Source organism: Lygodium microphyllum, chromosome 3 (assembly GCF_053477565.2).
Source record: "Lygodium microphyllum isolate KBCC chromosome 3, Lygodium_microphyllum_v1.1.10, whole genome shotgun sequence".
NCBI lineage: Eukaryota > Viridiplantae > Streptophyta > Polypodiopsida > Schizaeales > Lygodiaceae > Lygodium > Lygodium microphyllum.
In genome coordinates this window covers 188528563-188555673 of record NC_141137.1, presented here as the reverse complement: position 1 = coordinate 188555673, position 27111 = coordinate 188528563, and the positions used below count along the sequence as shown (strand labels likewise).

The following is a 27111-nucleotide window of genomic DNA, read 5'->3' as shown; positions in this document are numbered from 1 at the left end:
TGTGGCCTGCTCCATCAGAACATGTGTTCTACTTCCTCTTTGAAGTGTGCTTGGCTTCTTGAAGCCATCCAAGTAACTTCTTCTCCACTGATTTATCCGGCCAAGTGGGCCATGGCGCTTGTCTGTGGTGCTTGCAAGTCCTCCTTTGGAGTACGAATTGAGAGGCAGGAGGCTGATGTTGGGTGAGAAAACCCTTGTCAGATTCAAGTTCCCCAAGTCGCAACTCACAACTGAGCCATTGCTGGTGCAGTGAACACGTTGCCAGTGACAGTGGCTGGAGCTGCTGGTATCCCAGTGTTTTGATCCTCCTTTGAGGCCTTTCCCAATGATGAGCATTGTAGATTCATCAGGAGGAAGGGCGGCCACCATAACCAGAACCAACAGCCAGCACCAGGCGCTGATAAATCCTAACCATCTGAGAGCCATAATTTGAGCTCTGTTTTAAGGAGGAAAGAAACAGAGCATAAATGTGTGTTGCACCAATGGACCAGATGTGCATCAGCAGTGGATAGCTGACCAAAGCCAGCATGCAGTTAAGCATTGGTTTGAACCTTCCACAATTGTGACCGCTCCTCACCTTCTTTTACACATCACACTCCTTGGAGATCTTTGGCAACCTAAAAGTCAGCTTTTTCTCAGTCCAGTTGTGGAACAGTGGCCTCAGCAATAGCAGCAAGAATAGGGCTCCATAGAGTCTGCTCATCTGCCATCGGAGCAGCTTTCTTTGGCAAGCTCCTCACCTGCTTCTCCTTGCTTGACGTGTTGACAGAGGAGATGACGATCTTTCTCTCTAATCTGTCTCTTCATCCTTGTAGCTTTAGTAGTGGGCGAACGGAATCATTGAAGGATGTAAAATAAATGCTTGTAAGAAAAAGAGTGACTAATTTAGTCATGTGGTAAAGATCTAAGTTCCTTTGAAGTGCAATTACAACTGGTTGCAATATAGTTGTAGGGGGTAACTATAGTCTAACTAGTGATCTGTTACATTTATGACTCCACAGAATAATAAATGACTTTTAAATTCCATGGCACTAGGAATGTAATTACTTCACAATCTTTCTAATCAAGCTTCCATAGAATTTCATATAATAGCTTTCAATCAAGCTTCAATAAAAATATATATGACACATGCACAACATGGTTGTAAAATCTATCAAGACCATGTTGACAACAAATTAATGGACTTTTACATCATGATGATAGACATTCAGCTTATAAAGCTCATCCAAAAGCAAATATGAGCATTCTTGTGTATATATAGAAGGTTTAAAAATCATGTTTGAACCTTGCTTACTGACCCACTGGAGTGAATTTTAATGAAACACTATTTACACAATGCCTTTCATTTGTAGGCGTTGGATAGCCTTCACCCTTAAAAACATGACCTAGATGTCCCCCACAAGCAGCACAAGTAATCTCTATGCGTCGTCCATCTGCATCCACCTGCAAACACAAGCAGGGAACATGTCCCAACTTTGAGATTCAGTGAGGCAGCTGCAATCTCTCTCTCTCTCTCTCTCTCTCTCTCTCACATTTATACACACATATACCAGAATAAAGTCAAAGACCAAGCAGGTTGCACCTCATATGAGCAGGTGCCAATCCTAAAAAGACACGACCTAAGGGATTTCACGCACTTCTAACCAGAAATGAACTTGCAGCGCAATTAGGTGCCATGCCAGAATAATGTTGGAACACCAAGCAGATGTGCATCTACTTCACAAACAAACAACTGCGTGAACTCTCATCTCTCATGATATATATGAGACTACAATATGACTAGACCTATTTGCACAAAACAAAGTTACTAATTGTAACTTATTAAGCGTTTGACAACTAATATGATCCAACATCATGGGACTATTTGGTGGTTCAGATAGATTTACTTCATTTCCAATGGGAAATCTTAAGCGGGAAAGGAAGAATAGTAATGGATCAACTAGGTGGACCCTGAACAGATTTTCAAGTGTCCCCAGTTACCAATTGCTTGCACTGACAGTGATTCAACAGATAAGCATTCTGCAAGTGCAGCATGCCATGCTTGCGTGAAGCCCAACACCTATAGCCAGGCATACTAACCTGCAGGTGGATAATACAAGCAGGATAGGGATTTATACAACTTCAACAACCATTTTGCATGACATAGCATCCTCACCCATTCACATTACAACTGTGTTCCAATCCTTCCTATTCAACTTACCTTCCTTCTATTGATTATCAATTATCCAACTCAAATGTGATTATCAACGATCCAACTCAAATGTAGGAAGAGGACATGTTTGTATGGCCACCATTTTGACGAAAAAAGCTGATCATCACCAATGTCCCATCCCATGACCCGTAACAGTTTAAGCCACCAAGTGAAATCATCTAGGATCGGCAGTAGAAATTGTGAAGGGTTCACCTTGACTAATGTTCAGTTGATCATCATTTTAACAGATGGCTGAAAAAAATAAATACTTGAAATAATTGAACTATATAGTTTCATTAACATAGGACTTAACATGCTAGGGCAGTAATGGGCATACATTCTGATTGATAGCTCCAGGTAGGCCCTCAAAAAATGCTGGCCAGCCACAACCAGAGTCAAACTTGGTGGTGGACTTATATAGGGGGGTTCCACATCCTGCACATTCATATATGCCCTCTTCATAGACCTTATTATATTTGCCAGTCCCTGCCCACCTGTTAAAATTTCAAATAAAATGTGTACTGATTAGCCAACAGCAAATACAGTCCAATAATTAAAAGCCATCCAGAGAACAGACTTCCAGGGGAAACAGAGTAGAAAATCCAATAATATTGCTGAATAATTTACATATTATGTACTATCATTCTTTGTGAGAGAGCACAACTCATCCTAGCAGTCCACTCTGAGAAGAATTTCCTGTAGCCAGTTTACAAAGGTGAGCTTCATTGTGAGTAATCAACAGTGCAACTTATTAATGAAGCAGAATACAGAGTGGCATACTGATGTATTTCAAAAAAGCAATGCACTGATTACAAGCTCATGCAAGGGATAATTATGCACTATCTAGTGTCTTTCACTGAACCCCCTCCCCAATCTCAGGGACGTTGCAATTATACAGTTCATCAGAGGGATTGGATTTAGGTCTGTAGCATGGAAAGGTGGAAACTCGTATTTGTTAGCAGACATGTGTCTTGTATGGTCATCTCCTGCCTGTGAGCCTCAATCTGAGTCATACGAGGACATTAGGAGCTCTAGCACAATCTTTGCCTGTAAGTTTCTCTCTCCTAGGAATTTTAGGTGGAGGTCCTTCCTGTGTATGGCATTTTCTCATCCCATGTGCTGCCCAAGATGGACAGCAACATTCTGCAGCCTGTTTCTGTGTTCCAGGCAGACATTAGAGCCACATGGCAGGATGAACACCTCATGGGCGGGCCAACCTGGGTGGCACTTTTTCTACCTGGCAGGAGCATTTTGACCAGTCCAACCTGCGTTAAATGCAAGTGGCCAGCTATTTATCACAGCCCCCCACTCCACCATCTAGTGCATCATTTTTCCAGCCTCCCTCATCATTATTGCATCCATCTCCTACCTTTGTCTAGCCCCCTCACTAATGCTCCAAGCTGGGAATAGTGGCTGACAGATTGCATCCTTGTACCGCCGAGTCCAGCCAGTTTTGTTCCTGTGATGCCACTGTTTCTCATCTCCATTTTCTCTTCTCACTCATTGATCTTAGTCAATGAATAACAGTAACGCTAGGATTGTTATCAAAGGGTGAAGTAGATCCACAGGACTTCTTACTCAGAGTATCTAATCAAGTGGAAGTAATGTCTCAAGGCTTGATGCTACTTGGGAGCAGTAAGGTCACTTAAGAGTCATTTTCCTAGTTTATTACTGAGGATGTTCTTGACAGTTGAGGAAAACAATAAAACATAAGCAGGAAAGTGTTATGTCCCCAGATATCAAAATGGGAAGCTGCAGAGTCTGGCCGGGGTGGGTCGATGGGTGTGAATGCACCCTAAGGCTAGAGAGGTACACGGGTAATGCAATGTGGACATGCTCTAAAGGCTCGAAAAAGTAAGGAGTCCTATAAATAGGACCTTGGGCTCATTCATGAGATGTTTTGTATGATCACCACACTTGCACTAGAGACCTTGCAGTGCTTGCCCATACTCCCAATGTGGGGTGTGGGCCGGTGCATGGCATGCCCATCCTTGAAGTCAGAAGCAATGCCAACGCAATTGCAGGAACCTGGGTTCAGGTGAGAGCCTGTAATAGGCTCTATGGCTGGGAGATGAGTCAGGTGTCAGTGCTTGTCAGTACTTATGTTTGTTCTTTGTGCTTGTATGGCTCATGTCATGTCATTTGTGCAGTATGGATTGCAGTCACACCAGGGACTCTTGACCTTTGCTTATAAGTTCAAGGTATGAGGCCCTAGGGGAATTCTAAGTCCACACCGCCCAATGCTTCTGCTCTAAAACCATCAAAGCCTAGCACTAGTAAGACCCAATCAAGTCAATCCATCTTCACAATTGGTTAGAGGAGCCAAAGACTGCAAATCCCCATCTCCATTGATTGCAAATCGAAAAGCTAAAGAAGGCGAGGTGAGACTCTGATTACCAAAAGCACCAAAGGTTTTAGTTTTACCACAACCTCAGACATCAAAATTAGAAGCGTGTAGCCTTACCTGCTGACAAGCCCACGGCTACACTTGGTGTCCCCTCAACTACTTTGGCAGCTGAACACATTCATTCGAGGGGCTCATCTAGATCTCCCCTTTCAGTATTGACTATGTTTGAATGAATCTATGTGGAGATAGTCAAATAGATGTCAGACAACCCCTATTGACTTACAAGTTGTCAGCAGCTTTTTGAAGCCTGGGAAAAGATTGGTGGATTCCCCTACTTCGGTTCCCCTAGATAAGCAATCTACTTATAGTTTTGTATGTGAAAAGGCATGCTTTGGGACTTCTTCCAAAGCAAGTGGGAGAATAGAGTATTGCAAGTATAGCCTTTTAAGTACAACAAGCTTCTAAAGGATAGTTATTGGAACACTCAAAATTCATACAGGAGGTTACATGGATCATGCAGCTTTTTACTTGCCTCAACAGCCCCTTTTTGATATTTTGCTTGGAATGGCTGGTTTGAGATTGATCCTCATGATCCTCACAATGCATTCAAAGGAAAAAGAACTCAGCCATTGGGATAGAATGATAAAATTGGAATCCGCATTCAAATTGCTATAGCAATGATAAATAAAATTGTTTGTCCATACTTGTACTTTTGAGACAAAATAACATTTTAAAAATTTTGGAAGCAACTTGTGGTTGAAACCAGAGAAGAATATAATTTAGAAACGATATATGTAAGAAGATTCATAAAAGTTATTTCATATTAACTAGCCTACCAGGATTAGTGACCTGCTGGAAAAAGGCTTGTTAAGGCTTAGTCCTTCATCATCTCTGCTTGCTACTTATATAGGACCAAACAAAAAGACGAAACCTTTAGAATGTGTAGACTAGAGAGCTTTCAGCAGTATTAGTATTAAGAATTAGACATCCAAGTCCTAAAAGTGACAATACATTGGATAGGACTTTGTGCATCTTGTGCTATCAATAGAACAAACACTAAGAGTGGATGACATTAAATTGAAACTATACCTAGCATATATGCCAAATAACATTTGAAACCACTTTTGGACTTCGCGGTGTTGAGTCGTGCTTGAAGCACCTTGATCAATCACTCAGCCCTCACCCACAACCTTGTCCCTCATTGTGCCTCTGGCTTGTCATGTAAAGAGTCCCTTTTGTGAACATGAACTTTCGGGTGCCTTCTATGAATTCTTTTTTGCCTTTTAAGTGTCCTTGTGAACTTTCTTGTGCGTGTTAAGCAGCTCACGTCGCAATGGCCTGTGGCAAGTCTACAGCCTTGCAGGTGCCTTCTACGGGCCATGGGGATGCTTGGCAAGGTATTCCAAGGGCTGGACCATTACACTCAAAAGTTTCTGCCTCTTCATTTACAAATGCTCCAACAAAGTGCCTTTTGGCAAACAAATGCTCCAACAATTTCCAACAGAAATAATAGAACAAATTTTCAGAGATCAGAATGTTCTTTGCTGCAATCTAAGGGGGTTTCTCTCTAGGATGAGCTGTGACATGGGATCTACTAGTAACAGGGCCGCTTGATCTGTATCACCATCTATTAAGATGCTCCATTCGAGGTACTCAGAGAGCTGGAAAACCCACTCCCCTACAAGCTTCATGATGGATTCGATGCTGTCTTCGTCCAAATTTGCCTTAGAAAAATATGTAAAAGCATTCACTAAATGTGCTTTTTTGAACGCCAACGGTCCTTACATGAATGGCCTCCAACAGGGTATGGGCATCAATCTCGCATAGATTGTGGCCCTTTCAATCAAGACCTAACCAGGCTTCCATGCCAAGCTTACGGGGTTTGACCCTTAGTTAACTAGCGGCAAATAGGACGAGATAAATGCATGGCTGATCGATCACATTTCTATTAAAAGAAAAGAAAGATGAAGAAATACATATGCAGGATAGACCAAGGGTCATCAATCAACTTGAGCTCCTGTTCGCATTCGTCAAACCTTACTCTGAGCATTAATCTATGGGTGAGTAAAAAGCTAAGGTGAAATTAGGGGCAGAAAGGACACAGGAATCTTACTCGGTGCCCTTCTGGCGGAGGATCCGGAACTGCTCAGGAGAGAGGATGGCACGCCATTCTTGCTCGCTTTTGTGCACCTTCAGACCTGAGCCTGCATCGGACGCCATGGCGCGGGGGAAGGCCAAGCGGCAAGGCACAAGGGGGCGGGTAGTTGGCTTCTTCGTCGTCTGCAGCGATAAGGAGGGTTGGTCTACGACGCGACAACAGCAACGCTGATGAAAAAGGAGAGACGCTCGGATTGCCATGTCCAGTAAGCTTATTGTTTATTATTATTATTAGCTGGCTTCTTATTATTGCTGTTTTTAAAGTTAAATATACGTTTATATTATAACAGGACGGCAACGAGCCGAAGACTTCCTTCGAGGCATCAATCGTGTTTTGGCTTACTTGGGGTTACCAATCGTTTTTTGGCCGACTCCTTTTCCTTATGGTGATTTTGTGACCGTCTATGTTCCAAGGGCTGTGGCTTCCACCTGGTGGTAGTGGGGGAAGGGAACCCACTCCCCCCCCCCCCCCCCATACAATCTCACCTTGTGTGAATTGGGAGGGAATGGGTTTTGGTAAGCCCTGAGAAGTCCGGGCAAACCCTTGCGAAAAGCTTGGCTCGAACGTACGGTTTGCAAGGTTAGGGAGTAAACGCAATTTTAATTGGTTAATTCAATCGCACGTTCGCTTCGTTACCAATTGCAATCCTAGAATCTAACATAATGTCAATCATCGTTTTGTCTTTCTCTATGTGCATAAATGCATGGGCCATGCGTGCAACCACAAGGCAGGAAGAAATAACGAGTAACACCACTGCCCCCATTAGCACGAGGTGCGATGCAACTCTAAGGCTAGTTACATACATGTCAAGATGATAGGAGTGTTGGGCTAAGGTGGTCTATGTATGCTTACTCTGAAAGTTGTCCATGCCAGGAAAAGATTACCAACATGTCCTTCGTGCCCAAACCTTTTGCACTCCCCAGTGTTCACAAAAAATCGAGGTTTAATGTAAAAGATTACCTCCATGTCCTTCACACCCAAAAATTTTCCACTCCTTTTAAAGTCTACAAAAAAAAAGGTCTAGTGAATTTCTAAAGGAGCTAAAAATTACTTGCATGTAAGAGAAAATTTAAAAACTAAATGAAAATATTAATCAAATGTAAATATTTGGAATTGATACTATATGCACAAAATATATTTGAAGGATATGTAGCACAATTTACTTACGTGTAAGAGAAAATTTAAAAACTAAATGAAGTATCAAATACAAATATTTGGAATTGATAATATGTGCACAAATGATATTTGAAAGATATGTAAGAGAAATTTTAAAAACTAAATGAAAATATTGACCAAATACAAATATTTGGAATTGATAATATATGCATAAAAGATATTTGAATGATATATAGCATAATTACAACTAGTGTTTATTGCGTGCTTCATGCACATAAAACACTAGGCCCCATTGTGGCTTCGCTACTATGAAGCGGCATTGTGAGGGAAGCGAAATTCCCATGCTTCACACACATGGAACACTTAAGCACTTCGTGGCAGCTCCCTGTGATCCAAATCTTTTTACTCTCTCTCTCTCTCTCTCTCTCTCTCTCTCTCTCTCTCTCTCTCTCTCTCTCCCCCCCCAATGATGTGTTGTCCCTACCTGCTACTGCTATCTCTCGGCCTCCCGCCTTTGCTACCACCTCCTAATATGCTATCATCATTTGCATTTGGTGCTACTTTGTCTACCTCTTGTTCACTTGTTGCCTTGCGCAATTGCCTCCTATGCCACCCATTCCTTGTCCACAGTGCTACCCGCTTGCCCAACTCCTACGCATCCCACTCCTCGTCCTACGAGTTGCATGTCCCGTCTCCTATGCCACCAAACACTCGTGCCCCCTTGCCACCATTGCAACATGCTTCCTTCCATACTTGCCATTGGAGCCATCACTCTAGCCCGCCAAAGCCTAGCTATCTGTCATTGTAGCATGCTTGTCTAGCACTATCCCTACATCCTACCATTTTGTTACTATGTGTGTGTGATATATATATATATATATATATATATATTCACACCCACCTCCCATACTTGTTGCTCAGTGTACTAGAGCCTATATGTTTATCATTGTAGCTTACTTGCCTATCGTTGTAGCCCATTGCCGCACTCTGCCATTTCGTGACATGCTGAGAGAGAGAGAGAGAGAGTGTGTGTGTGTGTGTGTGTGTGTGAATGAGAGGAAAATTTTTGAGAGAGAGCGCGAGCAAGAGGAGAAAAAGAAGAAGGGGGAAGAGAAAGAGATGAAAAAAATTGTGGAGAGATTGGTGTAAATGGCATTTTCCTCTTCCCCCACATGTTATTGAAGCTAGGGAACATAATTATTCTCTCCATCTTGTTTTTCCTCTTTGAGCTCCGTGTGTGTGCATATGCCCTTTGCCCATTCTCTCTCTCTCTCTCTCTCTCTCTCTCTCTCTCTCTCTCTCTCTCTCTCTCTCTCTCTCTCTCTCTCTCTTGCCCTCTTTCCCCTCTCTCTCTCTTTCCTTTCTCTCTCTAAATCCCTGCCCTAATTTTTCCCATACTTTCTCTCTAGATTTTTTAAATTGAAGGTTAGTTTTCTCTCTCTCTCTCTCTCTCTCTCTCTCTCTCTCTCTCTCTCTCTCTCTCTCTCTCTCTCTCTCTCTCTCTCTCTCTCTCTCTCTCTCTCTCTCTCTCTCTCTCTAGGGCACATGAGAGATGTCGGCAGGGTTCAAAATGCATATGCATGTTCGTGGTCTAACGTGGCGGCCCCTTTTCCTTACTGCTCACTCACTTTTTCCAAGGGAATTGACCCCCCAATTGTGGAAATTGACGAGCAAATTGTTCCCTCTTACCTGCAATTGTGGCATCCCCTCCACTGCCAATCAATGATAAAATTGGCATTCTCATGGTTTGCTTGTTTTTTTGTATCCTACATTACCATAGCCAACTACTTCTACTCCAATTCTTCTAAGCTTCATGGCCAAGTACATCAACATATTCAACAATTGTTGTTCACCTTCACCTCTAGTATTTATTTTGCATTTTTTTTGTAACTACCTATAAACTTGTGATTATTGCCAATCGTTCTCTACATATGAAATCGTGGATATTTTTATCTATGTATTTTTCAACAATTATTCTCTTGTAATGGGCGAGATACACAAGAACTAGGGGTTAGATACCCAATCACAATGACTGGTGTATATGAGATGTAAGAGACCCAGTTTAGAGCATTAAGAATCAAGAACTGACTCTTCACCTTCTCCTTCAGCTTCCATGGCTTCCTTCCTCCTCCCCCTTTTCTTTCTCTCTCCTTTTCTAATGTTTCTCTATCTTCTTCTTCCTCTTTCTTTCTCTTTTGCCCATACTCCTCTCTCCTCTGAGTCTCATTCATTACTTGTGGTATCAGAGTTTTAGGTTTTGATCCTTTTCCCCTTTCCTCTTTCTCTATTTAGTCTCCTTTTCAAATCTAAAAACCCTAGTTATTTAGGCAGCAAGTACAAGTACAAAAAGAGTACTACATTTAGTGATAGCTTTCTTGAAACAAGCGGGAGCTATGGCTAGAGCCTCCAACATATCTAGAGGTAAAATGGTTCACTTAGCAAGTCATCACTCTTTTTCATGCAACTTTTAGGGATTCTAGGACAAAGTTGGGGGCTCAAGAGTTAGAGGAGGGCAATCTCAGTTACTTTTTGCTCCAACTCTTTTATCTTTCTTTCCTTGCAAGCTACCATGGTTTATAGGCCCAAGAACTCCCAAGATCTTCACTACCACTTCTCGAAGACATCAACTAGCACCCGAACTTGATCCCTTACATCCCAAGCAACCCAAAGAACACCATAGCTGTGGAGGTTTTCCCTAAGAGCTCCTTAGGAACCAACTGACAATTTGCAGTGCAAATTGCATTGAGCAAGCTGGCCCTCTCCTACTCAGCCTCAACTTCCACCACCACTCCAGGAGCTCCCCAAGGCATCAAGCAACTACTCCCCTTCACTTGATTAAGATCTTGGCCTTCCTTCTTCAGCATCTAAGATCTCACAAGCTGAAAACCCTAGTGCATAGTAGTGAATTTTTTTGGGCAACCATTGAAGCTCAACTTGAGCTCTCAAATCAATCCACACCCTCTTCAATCTCAACCCCTAAGATCCCCTTCAACCACTCTTTGCCTCATTCACTCAAATTGAAGATAGGGAGCTCAATATGCAAAGAATTCTTATGGGAAGCGATGAAAGCTCCACTTGAAGCTTTCAATTCTTGAAGAGCAAGCTCAAGATCCATTAGGGGAGCCCCCACCATAAGAGAAAACATCAAGCTCTTAAAGATTGTACCCATTGGAGTGCTTGGCTTACTTGAGCTAACTAAATGGAGAACTCGGATCATTGCAAGATCAACCTTCACCCATCTACTTTAAGAGGTATGTTAATTCAATCTTAAACTCTCCTTTTAATCCATTTACTGAGCTTAGTTCTTTTGTTCGAGAGATTAAGGATGCATATTGCCCACACTGAAGAATCCTTCATTGAATGCATGCTATCCATATGGAATCAATAGCCTAATTGCTTCCCAATTGCTTTCCAATGCATCATGTTGACTATTTTTCATTCATTATTGCTGACTCTGGCACTTACCTGATCATGTATGTGTTGAATTGATCCCAAGTGGATAATAAGCTATTGTAAAAGGGTAAGTGGTAGCCAATGAGTCACTGGACCGCTAAGGTAAGCCTCACCTAAGCTCTTGTTCAATCTTTGCATCTCATGATAAAGAAATTTGCCCCCGTCGTCGCAAAAAGCGTCGTTATTGGTGATGCCATAGAACAGTCGGTATTACCGTCGTTATTAGCATCGCTATTTGCAACGCTAATACCGACGCAAATAACGACGTTGATAACAATGCTTTGCGACTCTAATAATGAAGCCAATAACGACGCATGCAGGTAAATTGCGATGCTAATAGCGGTGGTAACATGGAAAAAAAAATTGAAGCACTATGTGCTTTATTTGGGCCATACAAAATAGTTTTTGCACTCTGTACAATGCTCGTGTAAATAAAGACAAAGTGTACTTAAATCATAACACTGATACATGAAATAAATACATGATCGCATAATGAAAGCGACTGGTACAATCATGGCAAGATATCACTACTACATAGAAAATATGTACATAGATCAAGCGACCAAAAAAGAAGGGTGTGTGAGCTCCAGGATTCCAAGGGCGAGCTATACATCCTCACCATCCGAAAGCTCGTCCCACCGCAAAGGAGCATCGAACGGACTCTGCAAAAAAAGAAACAACTATACATCAGTCCACCATACAATAATGCATTCTAATTAAACATGGTAACTATGGACAAGAAAGATGAGTGACTTACAGGGCTGCCGCATCTATACAATCGATCGATCAATGCAGTGAGACCGTGCCTTTGCATATCGAGTCTCAAGGCCGGTCGGATCGCAATTTGTAATGGAGTGTTGCAAAGGAAACAAAATACTAACTGTTAGAAATATGATTGTCAATACAAAGGATATTGCAAAAAAATAAGCAAGCAAAATAAAAGAAAAACTTACAAAGTTCTCTAGATATGTCATGTGGCCACCACTTCCAAGATGATGGACCACTCCGGCCTCTAGTTGTGCCCTTGCTGCCTCGCGCTGCTGACTCCAACGTCCTGGAGAATCTGTAGCCTCCTACCTTAGTCAGCGCCAGTTATCCGCGTCTAGCCACTCGGGCTTTGCAGCCCCACTCTTGAGTGCCTTGCATGCGTCTGATCGTCTGTGTGACATATATGCACACATGGACTCCATCATCTAGCCCGTAGAAAACCTATCTGCTTTGGCTGGAACCGGAAACTCCTCATGCAAGGATGCTACTATGTAGTTCTTGCTCCCCTCCGGTATGTTTTTCCAATGATCTAAGACGTTGTGTCGAAAAACTTGTTGGCACAACTCTCTCATGCGAGCCATCACCCTCCTCCCCTCATCATTCATGATGATGGCTCCTGACCTGTCATCGACAAGATAGGCATACCCCTCTAGGGTATGCCTAAGATGGGTCCTCTCCCACTTGTGACCACGCTCCTGGGCATATCCAGGAGACCCCTGTACATCTGGTGTACCAATCGGGGTAGTATCTATCGGTGTAGCACCCATAGGGGTGCCACCTGCAGACGGCTCAAAGTAACTGGAGTAGACATCCCCACAATGTGACAAATCCTGGAGGTGACTCAACTCTAGCAGAACGACGAGATGGAGACATTGCGTCCGTGCCTCCACAGCAACCACCTGAGCCACACTCTCCAGAACCGTCATGAGAGCGAGGAGTAATACCTGTATCACGAGTTGACCGTGGGCTCACTGCCTCCGAATCTTTGCAGCATCCCCTTGACCCTGAAGCACTCCCTCCCTCTGGCCCAAGTTTGGAGCGTTGACCTCGTTTGCTTAAAGTTGAAGTATCTGATCGCGCTGAAGTAGATCTAATAGAGCGGCTTGGCGATGTCCGAGACAGCTCCTGGTCCGCCATGTCTCTGAATCTCGCCATTTGATCTAGAGACATGCGCGTGAAGATATCTTGCAACTCCTCATTGCTCATCCCTCGACTCATCCTGATGATCTAAGTATCCACAAAGGTCACCTGCACAGACAAAAAATGATGTTAGCATAATCAATTTAAATCATACAAAGCACGGTAATATAAATCTTAAAAAAATGATCTCACTTAAAATGCATATCTTATGTACCCTTATAAGCGATTAGTCAACGAATTGAGTAAGTGGATGCTCTAAGTATGAAGTATCCTATGGTCCCATGTCAGTCTCCTGACATAACTCGGCATAAACTGGAAGGTCAATAGACATGTCACCACAAAAGGATGAGTCCACGTCGTTCTCAAAGAATTCTTGGACTCCTGTATTTCCATCATTGTTACCCGATTTTGACACAAATGTTTTTAATGATAGTGTCGAAAAGAAATTAACGAAGCGTACGTACAAGGTACCTGAACAACTCGGTCACACTCGTGTCACTCCACCTATATTTTGCTTGCACACTTAGGAGTGCAAGAAGTGTCTTCAGGCGAGATACTCGGCACCCATCATATAATGGTATGGATGCTTCCTCTCTAACACTATAAGATATAGGCCTTATACCGACGTTAAAAGCGACGAAAATGTAAATAACAAATTTTGCACCCGTCGTCGCAAAAAGCGTCATTATTGACGACGACATAGAACAGTCGGTATTAGCATCGTTATCAGTGTCGCGATGCTGATAACGATGCTTCGCGACGCTAATAACGACGCAAATAATGACACGTTCAGGTAAATTTGTGATGCTAATAACGACGGTAACAGGGAAATTTTTTTAAATGGCAAGCCATACAAAATAGTTTCCGCACTGTGTACAATGCTCGTGTAAACAAAAACAAAGTGGACTTAAATCATAACACTGATACATGAAATAAATACATGATGGCATAATAAAAGTGACTGGTACAATCATGACAAGATATCACTACTACATAGAAAATGTCTACACAGATTAGGCGACCAAAAAAGAAGGGTGTGTGAGCTCCAGGGATCCAAGGGTGAGCTACATATCCTCGCCATCTGAAAGCTCGCGTCCCATCGCAAAGGAGAATCGAATGGACTCTGCAAAAAAAGAAATAACTATACATCAGTCCACCATACAATAATGCATTCTAATTAAACATGGTAACTACTGACAAGAAACATGAGTGACTTACAGGGCCGTCGCGTCTATACAATCCGTCAATGCAGTGAGACTGTGCCTCTCTGCATATCGAGTCTCAAGGCCGGTCAGATCGCGATTTGTAATGGAGTATTGCAAAGAAAACAAAATACTAACTGTTAGAAATATGATTGTCAGTACAAAGGATATTGCAAAAAAATAAGCAAGCAAAAGAAAAGAAAAACTTACAAAGTCCTCCATATATGTCTTGTGGCCGCCACTCCCAAGATGATGGACCACTCCGGCCTCTAGTCGTGCCCTCGCCGCCTCGCACTACTGACTCCAACGTCCTGGAGAATTTGTAGTCTCCTCCCTCAGCCGGTGTCAGTCGTCTACGTCTAGCCACTCGGGCTTTGTAGCCCCACTCTTGAGTGCCTTGCATGCGTCCTATTGTCTATGTGACATATATGCACACATGCACTTCATCATCCAGCCCGTAGAAAACCTATCTGCTATGGCTGGAACCGAAAAATCCTCATGCAAGGATGCTATATGTAGTTCTTGCTCCCCTCTGGTATGTTTTTCCAATGATCTAAGACGTTGTGTCAAAAAACTTGTTGGCACAACTCTCTCATGCGAGCCATCACCCTCCTCCCCTCATCATTCATGATGACGGCTCCTGACCTATCATCGACAAGATAGGCATATCTCTCTGGGGTATGCCTAAGATGGGTCCTCTCCCACCCACGTCCACGCTCCTAGTCATATCCAGGAGACTCCTGTACATCGGGTGTACCGATTGGGGTAGTATCTATCGGTGTAGCATCCATAGGGGTGCCACCTGCTGCAGATGACTAAGCAAAAGTCAGAGTAACTGGAGTAGATGTCCGCACAGGTGTGACAAATCCTAGAGGTGATGCAACTCCAACAGAAAGACGAGACGGAGACACCGAGTCTGTGCCTCCACAGCAACCACCTGAGCCACGCTTCCTAGAACTGCCACAAGAGCGAGGAGTCGCACCTGTATCCCGAGCCAACTGTGGGCTCACTGCCTCCGTATCTCTATAGCATCCCCCTGATCCTGAAGCACTCCCTCCCTCTAGCCCAAGTCTGGAGCATCGACCTCGTCTGCTCGAAGCTGAAGCATCTGATCATGCCGAAGTAGATCTAATAGAGCGGTCTGACGATATCCGAGACAACTCCTGGTCCGCCATGTCTCTGAATCTCGCCATGTGATCTGGAGACATGCGTGTGAAGATATCCTGTAACTCCTCATCACTCATCCCTCGACTCATCCTGAAAAGGTCACCTGCACAGACAAAAAATGATGTTAGCATAATCAATTCAAATCATACAAAGCATGGTAATATAAATCCTTAAAAAATGATCTCACTTAAAATGCATATCTTATGTACCCTTATAAGCGCGAATTGAGTAAGTGGATGCTCCAAGTATAAAGTATCCTATGGTCCCATGCCAATCTCATGACACAACTCCGCATACACTGGAAGATCGATAGACATGTCACCACAAAAGGATGAGTCCACCTCGTTCTCAAAGAATTCTTGGACTCCTATATTTCCATCATTGTTAGCTGATGGTAGCTCCTCTACATGCTCTAAGCTTTCGGTGGCCTCCACCCCTTGCAATATCAACCTTTCTATTTGCATATTGTCCTTATCTATGCTCGGAACATCGCTTTGATCATATACTCTGGCACTTCGAGGAGTTGAAGGTATCACATACCACCATCAAGGCTGTCAAGGATTTGGATAGAAGATTACTTGTTCACAAACACGTACAGGAGAGATTAAACTATTGTGACATGTACCATGTCGTAATACAATTAACAAACAAATGAGTTCATGCACCTGTTCACAATGGGCCAACAACACAAAGGCATCTCGCAAATCCATCCATTTTTTTTCGGAATCTATTTTGAGAAATCCAGATGGACCTCCTCGAACTATTGCTCTAGCTCCTTCAAGTACCACTTTGAACCACTACACATCGAATACTATCATGGAGAAGCTACAGTAATCCACCGTAACAATACTTTGCAAGTTTCCAAAATACTCAATCTCATTTATAACCGTTTTTGGATCTGTTGCTCGTCGTCAGCTCTCCTGCTTGAACCTTGCCATGATACCATAGTCCATTGTGGAGCGCATTTTATCAATACGCTTCACACGAAAATGCCGTTCATGCGACCACGCTGCACTATATTATTTGTACTGTACATTGAAATACTCAAATTAGTTGTCACATATAAAATATAGATATGACAAATCTAAACACGTCATCACCTTTGGACTACATCCCCTCGAGAATTCCCATTTCTCAATCGAGACCTCCGCCCCTTCGCAAAACGCTACGGTCAAAGCTCCATGCAACCATTGCATTGATATGAACCGCAGCATCTCCTCCATGCCCTCGGGATATCGAATCGGTCGATGGCACATGCTACGTCAAAATTCAGATTGCGCTTCCTCTCGATCTTGCCTAGCGATCTAGTACCTGGCGAGCCACGTCTCCATAGAGGCATGGTGCAACATACAAAAGCGATTCACCTTCTCCTCCATTGCAATATCCATTCTTTTTTCTACCCCATTTCCAACCACCACATCTCCGGTTAGTCTATCATCGTCCTTCCATAGCATTTTGTTGTCTGGATCCACCGTTGGTAGCCATTGTGAAATATGCACCAGCGTCTCAGACACCAATCAACCTTCAGCCATGCTACCTTCTGGCCGAGCTCGTTGTCGCACAAAGCCTTTCGAGGTTTTCATGAAGCACTTCAAGAAGAACATCCATCACATATGGGCATGTCCAACAATCTCCACTTCATCTACAAGATGCACAAGAAGGTGGATTTGTATCGTGAGCATGCTGGTAGGCAGGTATTTCTCAAAGAGACAGACCATCTCCACTGCTCCTCGCCTCGCAGATTTAATAGAGGACGTCTTAATCTCCTTCTGTGAGATCCATTGCACCAAAGTCAACAACCTGTAAATGGCCCCGCGTATTTCTAGAGTAAGGCATCCTGCGATCGCGATCGGTAGTACAAACTGCCACAAATGAGAAAGCATTATGAACAATGGCTACACTCCAAATAGCAAAACGCGCACACCAATTACAATCCATTCGTAGTACAAACCTGACATATCTTATGCCAGTCATGGGATTTTAGCCCTGATAATTGGTCATCTTTAGAAAATGTAGACCTGAGAGAACGCATCATACCCGTCGGAGTGGGGATAGACTTGACTACTTGCTTCACAATGCGCTCTTCTTTAGTGGATAAAACCCAAGGAGCGCGAGGTAGTTGCACACTACCATTAGCACTCTACTACGGCCAAAGCGCCTCCATCTTGCCTACCTCCTTCAAATCCATTCATGTCCCTATGGAGTCTCTCTTTCCTATGATGTGGTCCCATAGCAAGCTGCCTACATTCTTGAAAATATGCATGGGATCCAACAAGTGGTTGATCTGTAAGTGGGTCCAATATGACAACTCGTAGAAAACTGATAACCGTCGCATTCCGTTTGGATGTGACTCCGCGTGAACCATTTTCACCTTGTACCAGCTTGCAGCATTCATACGTATTGGAGGTCATCCAAGAAACCTTCCCCGAGTTCATGACCCTCTGGCAAGAAAGCGGTGTGTCCTTGATATACCATCTTCTTCATGGTTCGTGACCTTCGGGAGTCTAATGTGGCCCGCACAATGGATATGCATGATAACCTGAGGTGACCAGACCTGTTCCAACACCTCTATCTAGTGAATACAAACTTGAACGAGATAAAATATAGATATTACCAACGAGAACGAAAGCCTATTTACCTGAGCACTCTCCGAATCCCGGAAAGTCATGCATCGTCCACATGAGAATGGCTCTTGAATATTGGCAGACTGTTGACCATCGTGCTTGTTCATATCTTGCATGGTGACCCCCTCCTCCCACAAAATCTTAAGCTCATCAACTAATGGACGAAGGTACACGTCCATATTTTTGACTTTGTAGCAGTCGAGGATGAGCAAGCTAAGGATGAGATGTCCTTTCTTCGTAGAAAGCCATGGAGGGATATTGTAATTGAAAAGGATTATAGGCCACACACTGTAAGAAGTTGAGCGCAAATAGAATGGGTTCACACCATCCATTGCAAGACCGAGCCGAAGATTCCTTGGCTCTCGGGCAAAGCCTGGGAAGGTAGAGTCAATGTGGCTCCATGCGTGTGAATTCGTTGAACTCCATCTGTGGACCTATTCTGCACATGCCACATTGTCAAGCTCGCCATGCCGAACGTACGAAACATGTGGTTTATGCGGGGATAAGTGAAAAGTATCTAAGAACTTTTTGAGGGATGGTTTGCCCTTACAAGTCCTGACAATACCTGTGAGCACCACACTTTGGACATGTCTCCATAGTCTCGTATTCTCCTCGAAACAGTATGCAATCATTGATACATGCATGGATGCTATTGTAGTCCATGCCAAGCTTTCGTAAAACATGTCATGCATCATCACGAGACTCAGGCATGGTATTTGCAGGTGATAATATATGATATTTCAGTAACCTAAAAATAATCATAAAACACCTTGAAAAAGCACAAATGTTTTTAATGATAGTGCTGAAAAGAAATCAACGAAGCGTACGTACAAGGTACCTGAACAACTCGGTCACACTCGTATCGCTCCACCCGTATTTTGCTTGCATTCCTAAGAGTGTCTTTAGGCGAGATACTCGGCACCCATCATATAATGGTATGGATGCTTAGTGGATCAGAATTCTCGACATCCATGGAAATCAATGCATCGATCATTGCCTCCATCTCAGGCTCCAAGATTGTAGGTAGTCTAGAAGGATGCCTGTCTCCTCTGGTATTGACGATATAGATTGGGTAGTACCTTCCAAGTGGTGGATTGGCTCAGGCACTCCATCCATTGTACGCCCACGAACTCTTCTAATTGGCCGCAAAGGGTCACTCCTCCTTGGGATGAGACGTCACCTCCCTGGATAGAAAATTTGCCAGCCACACCCAATCTTCTTGTATATGGTATTCAATTAGCTTGCGAGTACAATGCATGATTGATATTCACTTTTCTTACCGTTTGCTAAAAATCCAAGATCACCTGATTAATGATCTCAGATTGAAACTCGCCGAAGCGTCATACGTATTCTATAGACAATCGACGTTTTCGTCTAATTGCCAGCTTGTATTGAGAGCAAGGACATGGTACATGCCGATTAAGATACGCCTCACGATCTTGAACAATAAGATCTTCATCGTTTTCCATTTTGTCTACGTTATGACAAACAATTTGTTTTTGTTATCATTCTTTTTTTCTTTCTTAAATTGTTTGAGAAGGGACTTCTTCGCTTGTAACTCAGCAAAAATTAACGTATGTAAAGTCTCCATCCACCCATCCATAGATTAACATATATATGTAGGAGTGTTTCCCATCTCGTGGTGTTTCACCGGACCTCGCCACCACTCTCTCTTTGTTTTTTATCCATTCATTATCTCCTCTCCTTCCATCTCTCTCTCTTTTTCTCTTTTTTTATTATGCTGCATGTTTATTCTCTCTCTCTCTCGTTCCTTTTTCTTTTTTCTCTTCCTTCCCCTCTCTCATTTTCTTTAACAATCATGGCTACGACTACGATGAAGACCACGGCCACGACTATGACTACGACTACGACTACGACTACGACTACGACCACGACCATGAATATGGCTACGACTACGATTACGACGACCACGACCATGAGTACGACTACGACTACGACCACGACCACGACCACGACTACGACCACGATGACCATGACCACGACCATGACTACGTACCACTACCACTACCACGACTACAACCACGACTATGACCACCACATCTACCACTACTACTACCACTACCATGACTACGACCACTATAATAAACAAGAAAAGAAGAAGAAGAAGAAGAAGAAAAAAAAAAACTACTACTACAATAACAATAAACAAGAAAAGAAGAAAAAACTACTACTACTACTACTACTACTACAATAAACAACAACAATTAATTTCCTTTTCTCTTTTCCTCTCCCTCTCTCATTTCCTCTCCCTCTCTTTCTCTCTTTCTCTATCAGGTTTAATGTTTTTTCTCTCTTTTTCTCTCTCCTCTCCCTCTCTCATTTTTCTCTCTCTCCTCTCCTCTCCCTCCCTCATTTCCTTTTCTCTCTTCCTCTCTCTCTCTCTCTCTCTCATTTCCTCTCCCTGCCTCACCCTCTCCCTCTCTTTCTCTCTTTCCCTATTAGGTTTAATGTTTTTTCTCTCTTTTTCTCTCTCATCTCCCTCATTTTTTTCTCTCTCCTCCCCCTCTCTCATTTCCTTTTCTCTCTTTCTCTCCCTCTCTCGTTTCCTCCCCTTCCCTCACCCTCTCCCTCTCTTTCTCTCTTTCCCTATTAGGTATATGGGTTTTTTCTCTCTTTTTCTCTCTCCTCTCCCTCTCTCATTTTTTTTCTCTCCTCTCCCTCTCTCATTTCCTTTTCTCTCTTTCTCTCCCTCTCTCGTATATGCTCCCTCCCTCACCCTCACCCTCTCTTTTTCTCTTTTCCTATCATGTTTAATCTTTTTTCTCTCTTTTTCTCTCTCCTCTCCCTCTCTCATTTTTTTTTCTCTTTCTCTCCCTCTCTCATTTCCTCTCCCTCCCTCACCCTCACCCTCACCCTCTCTTTCTCTCTTTCTCTCTTTCTCTATTATGTTTAATATTTTTTCTCTCTCCTCTCCCTCTCTCATTTCCTTTTCTCTCTTTCTCTCCCTCTCTCATTTCCTCTCCCTCACTCACCCTCTCCCTCTCTTTCTCTCTTTCCCTATTAGGTTTAATGTTTTTTCTCTATTTTTCTCTCTCCTCTCCCTCTCTCATTTTTTCTCTCTCCTCTCCCTCCCTCACCCTCACCCTCACCCTCTCTCATTTCCTCTCCTTCACTCACCCTCTTTCTCTCTTTCTCTCTCTCTCTTATGTTTAACATCTTTTCTCTCTTTTTCTCTCTCCTCTCCTTCTCTCATTTTTTCCTCTCTCCTCTCCCTCTCTCATTTCCTTTTGCTCTTTTCCTCTCCCTCTCTCATTTCTTCTCCCTCCCCTCACTCTCTCCCTCTCTTTCTCTCTTCCCCTATTATGTTTAATGTTTTTTCTCTCTTTTTCTCTCTGCTCTTTCTCTCTTATTTCCTTTTCTCTCTTCCTCTCCCTCTCCCTCTCCCTTCCTCACCCTCACCCTCACCGTCTCTTTCTCTCTTTCCCTATTATGTTTAACATCTTTTCTCTCTTTTTCTCTCTCCTCTCATTCTCTCATTTTTTTCTCTCTTGTTAACCCCAAATCGAGATGGTCCTAGGTCGAGATGGCGGAGAGAGGAAGAAAAAAAGTAGATAAACATGAAAAAAGAGCAAAGACACGCAGGCGACCTCCAAAACCAAGCCAAGGCAAAAAAGCGCAATTTTAAATGAAGGGCGCCTCAAAAAACTTGAAAAACTCTTGTAAAAGAGCGCCAGGCTCCCTCCTGTGCCAATTGTAAAATACTAGACAGGTGTAGGCTAGAGGCATAAGGCTAGAAGAGAAAAATGGAAAAAAGGACCTTGCCACAATGGCCGGTCATGTAAAAAAGGGGATAACCGTCCAAAAGGGATTTAGGGTTTTGTATATAAAGTTGAAAAGTGAATGAGAAGCTCATTCTTGTGTGTGGCCAAAAGTAGCTCTCTTCTTCTTCTTCTTCTTCTTGTTCTTGCTTGCTTGAGCTTGTGCTTGAGAGAGGGAGTGTGAGAGTGTGAGGGAGTGAGTGTGTGAGGGTGAGGGACCGTGGGGTGGAGAAGCTCTCCACCTTCTCCTCTCTTCTTCTCTTCTCTTCTCTTCTCTTGCTCGCGGTGATGGAGCTTGGAGCGTGGAGCTTGAGAATGGAGCTTGCTTGAAGCTTGCACTTGGATCGTGGAGCTACCGGAGTGCGCGGAAGAGGAGGTAACTGGAACGGCATAGAGGTAATCTCATACACTCGTAGGATCGACGGCGCATCGACTAGGTGAGAGATAGCCATTAGAGCTCGCTTGGAACGCTTGAAACAATAAGCGGTCCGTGAGTCTTGGCGGTAGAGCGAAAACTCCCACATTTCGGTTCCATTTTGCCATGACCAACGGATTCAAGCTTGAGCACTTGCGCGTCTCATATCGAGCATTGAAGTAAGGGATTCATCCCCGAAACGGAGCTTGAGATAGGTAGGAAGTTTGGGTGTTTTGGATCTTCAAAACAAGCAAGTATTTTGGGTTATTTTGTTTGTTTGATGATTGGGAAACATGGATAAATCTTTTCAATGTTTTGCTTTCGATTCTTGTTGCATTTAGAGTAGGTTAGGATTAGGAAATCGCACCGGAGAAGGGTAGGGTTTATTGTTGCAAAACAGGGCAAAACATGGCAAAAATCGTGCAAAAAATGGCAAAAGGCTCGCTTGTGATGCCTAAGATCAGCAAGTGAGTGATTGGGGGCACCAATACCATACGTGGGAAGGGGTATAAGAGCCAAGAGGCCAAGGGAGAGCTCATTTGTGACCATTTGAGAGAGAGAGAGAGAGAGAGAGAGAGAGAGAGAGAGAGAGAGAGAGAGAGAGAGAGAGAGAGAGAGAGAGAGCCATCACACGATTCGCTCCGATCTTGCTTGCTCTACCCAGGTATATGAGCCCCTCCCCTTATCCCCCTAGATAGGATCTGGAAGTTTATGCTTGCCATGATTGGGTAAAATGTATGAATCAAGCTAGATCGGCACCTCGCTGTAGCCGTTGCGCCGCGTTTGGCCTGTCCGAGCGGCCACTTTTGGTCCGAGTCCCAGAATCGGCCCTCGGTTCTCTTCCGCTCGGCCCACTCGGCCCGAAACCCTAATCGGCCCTCGCCTCGTTCGAGTGATCCACTCGGACCACCGATCAATTCGGCCCTCTGCCACATGGCAAACTTGACCCTCGGCCCAATTACCTCGGCTTGTCTGAGCGATTTCGTCCGAGTCTGCCCCTCGGCCCTTCCAAGCCCACCCTGTCCAAGTCCCAAATTCGGCCCTCGGCCCATGCACCTCGGCCCGTCCGAGTGACCCACTCGGACTCTGCAATTCGAACTAGTTGGGCCGAGTGTAGATTTTTATCAAATTTTTAGAAATTTGACTTGACCCGGCTAGAACTCAGCAGCGCAAACTATCGAAAGCCCTTAGGATGCTCAGAACTTGATTCTGGCACATGGAATATGCAAAATCGTAGGGCGCAGCCGCTTAGCAGCTAGAAGTAGGCAATTGCGAGATCCAGAGGCTTAGACACAAACCGCTGAGTTGTAAAGCCTGATTGGACAAAAAACGAACGAGGCAACATATTAGAGAAACCCTAAACCCTGCCAAGACGGCCAGAAAATTGACCAACAAGCCTATCAGACCCGAAACAACGCGAGAGTGCGTAAGATGCCTAGAAATTGGTTGCTGCACTCACCCTGAATTTCCGCACTTGAAGTACACTTAAGGAAACTTAAAGCCTGATTGAGTACAAGTGCACAGGAAAAGACACACACATTGAGTGGCCATAAATTGAGAATTGTATTCAATAACTGAAGGAACTCACCCAGATAAACCACTCAAGGAACCCACCAGTAGGAGAGGACCCAAGACATAGACAAACCATCAGCGTGTAAAGTAGGACCAAGCAAGGGGTGCCGATGAAGTGGATTTGACAAGTCTACTAAACTTGACCGATAGCTTGGCGGAGCACGAGAACTCGACAATGGCAGAAGAAAGTTCAGACCGCAGATCTAACAAGAAATTTGACTTAGGAGTCTTTCTAGATGCCATTCAGCAGCTGGTCAACAGTTACGATGCTCATGCCCGGTATGAGCACCGCGGCAGGACAGCAGACGCTATCATCACAGATCTAGAAGAGGAGAGAAAGCTAGCCCGCAAAGCATTACAAAGCATGGCTGAATACAATAGGGATCAGCAGGCTAGGAGCTAAAGGCAAAGCATGGAGTTGCGAGAGGTGCAGTAGGTGCTGAACCTGGCTAGTAGAAATCGAACGGACCATGAGAGAGCACTAGAAGGAGACTTAACGCTGACTGAGCTTCTCATGAAGCGGCTGGTCGATAACACGGCTGTAGAGCAAAGTGCCACGGCTCTAGCGACATCGCTACTCGCAGGATTAGGAGTAAACCAGGGCTCAAGGAGCCAGTCTAAAACCCCTATTGTTACCAAGCAACTCGATAAGTACCAACCCCATGACGATCCATACAGCTTTGTTGAGCAGTTCGAGCAAGTCTGCGAAGCCAATGGCCTCAACGACCTAACTCAACGCTCTCAAGTGTTCGGGCTTTGCTTGGGCGACAAGGGTAGGACATGGTATATGAGCTTAGATACCGCAAAGCGAGCCAACTTCAATGGCCTCAAGGATCTCTTCATTAAGAGATTTGCCGAGCCCGGATACTCTGATAATCTACTAGTACGCTTGATGAACGTTAAGCAGAAAGAGAAAAATGACATTTACGATTACATGACCCACGTGAGGAGTCTCTTCAAGAGAATCCCTACTGGAGAGCGGTCGACTGAAAGATCAGTATCAACTGTATTCATCAGTAGGATTCGGAACAAGGAACTATATAAGGCTTTGGCAGGCAACTCGAGCTTGCAGCGAGACGCGCTAGCTAGGGTTTTTGAGGAAGCCATCCAAGTTGACGATCAATTGAAGGAACGAAGCTCTAGGAGCTCGAACTCTGAGCAAACCAACTCGTGAAATTCAGAGAGAGCGTCAGCCTCAAGTGAGCGATCAGCCCCATCATCCCAGGATAAGGGAAAAACCACCGAGACGAACCAAGACTTGGCTGACGTTAAGATGGAAGTAGCCAAGTTGTAAGACATGTTGAGATGACCAACGTACCCACACGTCCAATGCGTGTACTGTGGCGAAAACCACTTGCTAGCCGAGTGTCAAGACCCTAGGTCAAGACCTTGTGCTAACTGCGGTAGGTTCAGTCATGACGTCGCGCATTGCAGATTTCCAAGAAGACTTCCGTACTCACAACCATACGGCCAGCCTTACCTAGCGAACAGGCTGCAGCCATTTTTCGGAAGGGGAGCCCCATTGGCCCTCCCTACGTCTAACGACATTAAGCCGGCTATTCTTAGGATGGAAATAAATTCTATAGGCATTCCTAGACCACCTGGTCCTTATGTAACCCATCCACCGAGTGATGCTCCTGTCCACTACATGGAAGAACCAATTGAAGAAGATACATATGTATATCCTTACGTCTCGCATGACAACGAGGGCAACGCTGTCCTCATGGATTATGCAACTCTGCCTCGATAGGAAAGAAGAGCCATAGACAGAGGAGGAACAGGTCGGAAGCTAAAATCTCACTAAAAACATAGAGTGCTATAACTCTGCCTACTGGAAAGAAGGTCTCTAACGCAGAAGCAGAGACTTCAGCCCCTAAGACGGCTGCAAAGGGAAGTGCTAAGGTAGGGGAATACCCACATCCAAAGCGACAGTTAGAGGCCATAGAAAAGGTGAAGGAATGGGTGAAGGAAGCCCAAGAGCATCTAAAAGACGCTGAGCCCATCCTAGAGGACGAAATCGATGACCTCTCCAACATAAGTATGCCAACCTCACCTCCACAACCAAAGTCGGGAGAAGCAACTGCACCACAAGTAGTGCCGCTAAGGCCAAGCCTCTACGCTATAGGGCCGCGGTCCACAGTCACGGCCACTGGTCAGGATGATCTAGGTTAGGAGAGAGACGAGCACCCAGCAATCTCCTGACCACGTTGGTGACTACCCCCATAACACTTAGCCTGGGAGATCTGCTTAGGCATCATTCCACCCTATGGCAAGATCTTAAGCATTGGGTTGAAGGGTCACGAGAGCAGGTCACGGCAGACTCTCATGACCATGACACAGAGATGCAAATACCGAGTTTGACGCTGCACTCTATGCCTAAATCCTTACATGTCAATGCCTTCTGGGAAGGTTCCGAGATGCATGCGGTCTTGCCGGTTTTAGCCCTAGGCGATACAACGAGAAAGGGAATCGTGGACACGAGAGCTGGGGTTAGTGTGCTTAGCCATGCAATGCTTCAGACTTGGGGAAACCCACCTGTTGAGACTACTAGGTTTAATGTCACACTAGCAAACGGGATGAGAGTCAAGCCATTCAGGGTGCTTAAGAATTGACCAGTGAAGATCGCAGGTATCCAGTTCTCCGTTGACTTTATAGTCATGAAGGGAGTGGACTACGACATCCTATTAGGCCGACCCTGGATGCGCAACGCTAGAGTCATCGAAGATTGGGGTAATGGCTTGATCTTTCTTGGGAATAGGACGAATGCTGTGAGAGTAGAGATGGATACCTGGAAGACCTCTCCAGTCGACTTAGATGCCATCTCCACTATGCTTAAGGGTAACGCCAAGGTCAAGAAACCCTATGGGCCCTTGACCAAGTATATCCCATGCCTAGAGAATGAGCGGGATTGGATGCATGTCCTCGCTACAATTGACCTGCCGTTCTCAGATCATGAGGCGTATGAGCAAGCCATCAAAACAATCGGCAAGGCTAATGACACACCCTCCGTACCAGCCTGCATGATGGCAGTACACCTTCGTGGGAAACCAAAGCTCGTCAACTTCCAAGTCCCAACCAATAAAAGGGAACTCCAGGAGATACTGGAATACCTAATGGACAATCTAGCTGCAAATTTCAAACCACTCTAGGATCTCTTAGATGAATCCAAGTGGCAATGG

The 27111-nt window shown here is 44.3% G+C and overlaps 1 protein-coding gene across 1 annotated transcript; it reads right to left on the bottom strand.

Annotated features, from left to right (window-relative positions):
* Nucleotides 1-1079: 1079 nt before the first annotated feature.
* Nucleotides 1080-6923, bottom strand: LOC148039323 (peptide methionine sulfoxide reductase B5-like). Its single transcript, XM_087675209.1, has 3 exons — nucleotides 6652-6923; nucleotides 2529-2685; nucleotides 1080-1443 (listed from the first exon to the last, which is right to left on the bottom strand). Exons 1-3 carry the CDS (start codon nucleotides 6894-6896, stop codon nucleotides 1291-1293), a joined length of 555 nt encoding a protein of 184 aa, XP_087531335.1. The 5' UTR covers nucleotides 6897-6923; the 3' UTR covers nucleotides 1080-1290.
* Nucleotides 6924-27111: the final 20188 nt, after the last annotated feature.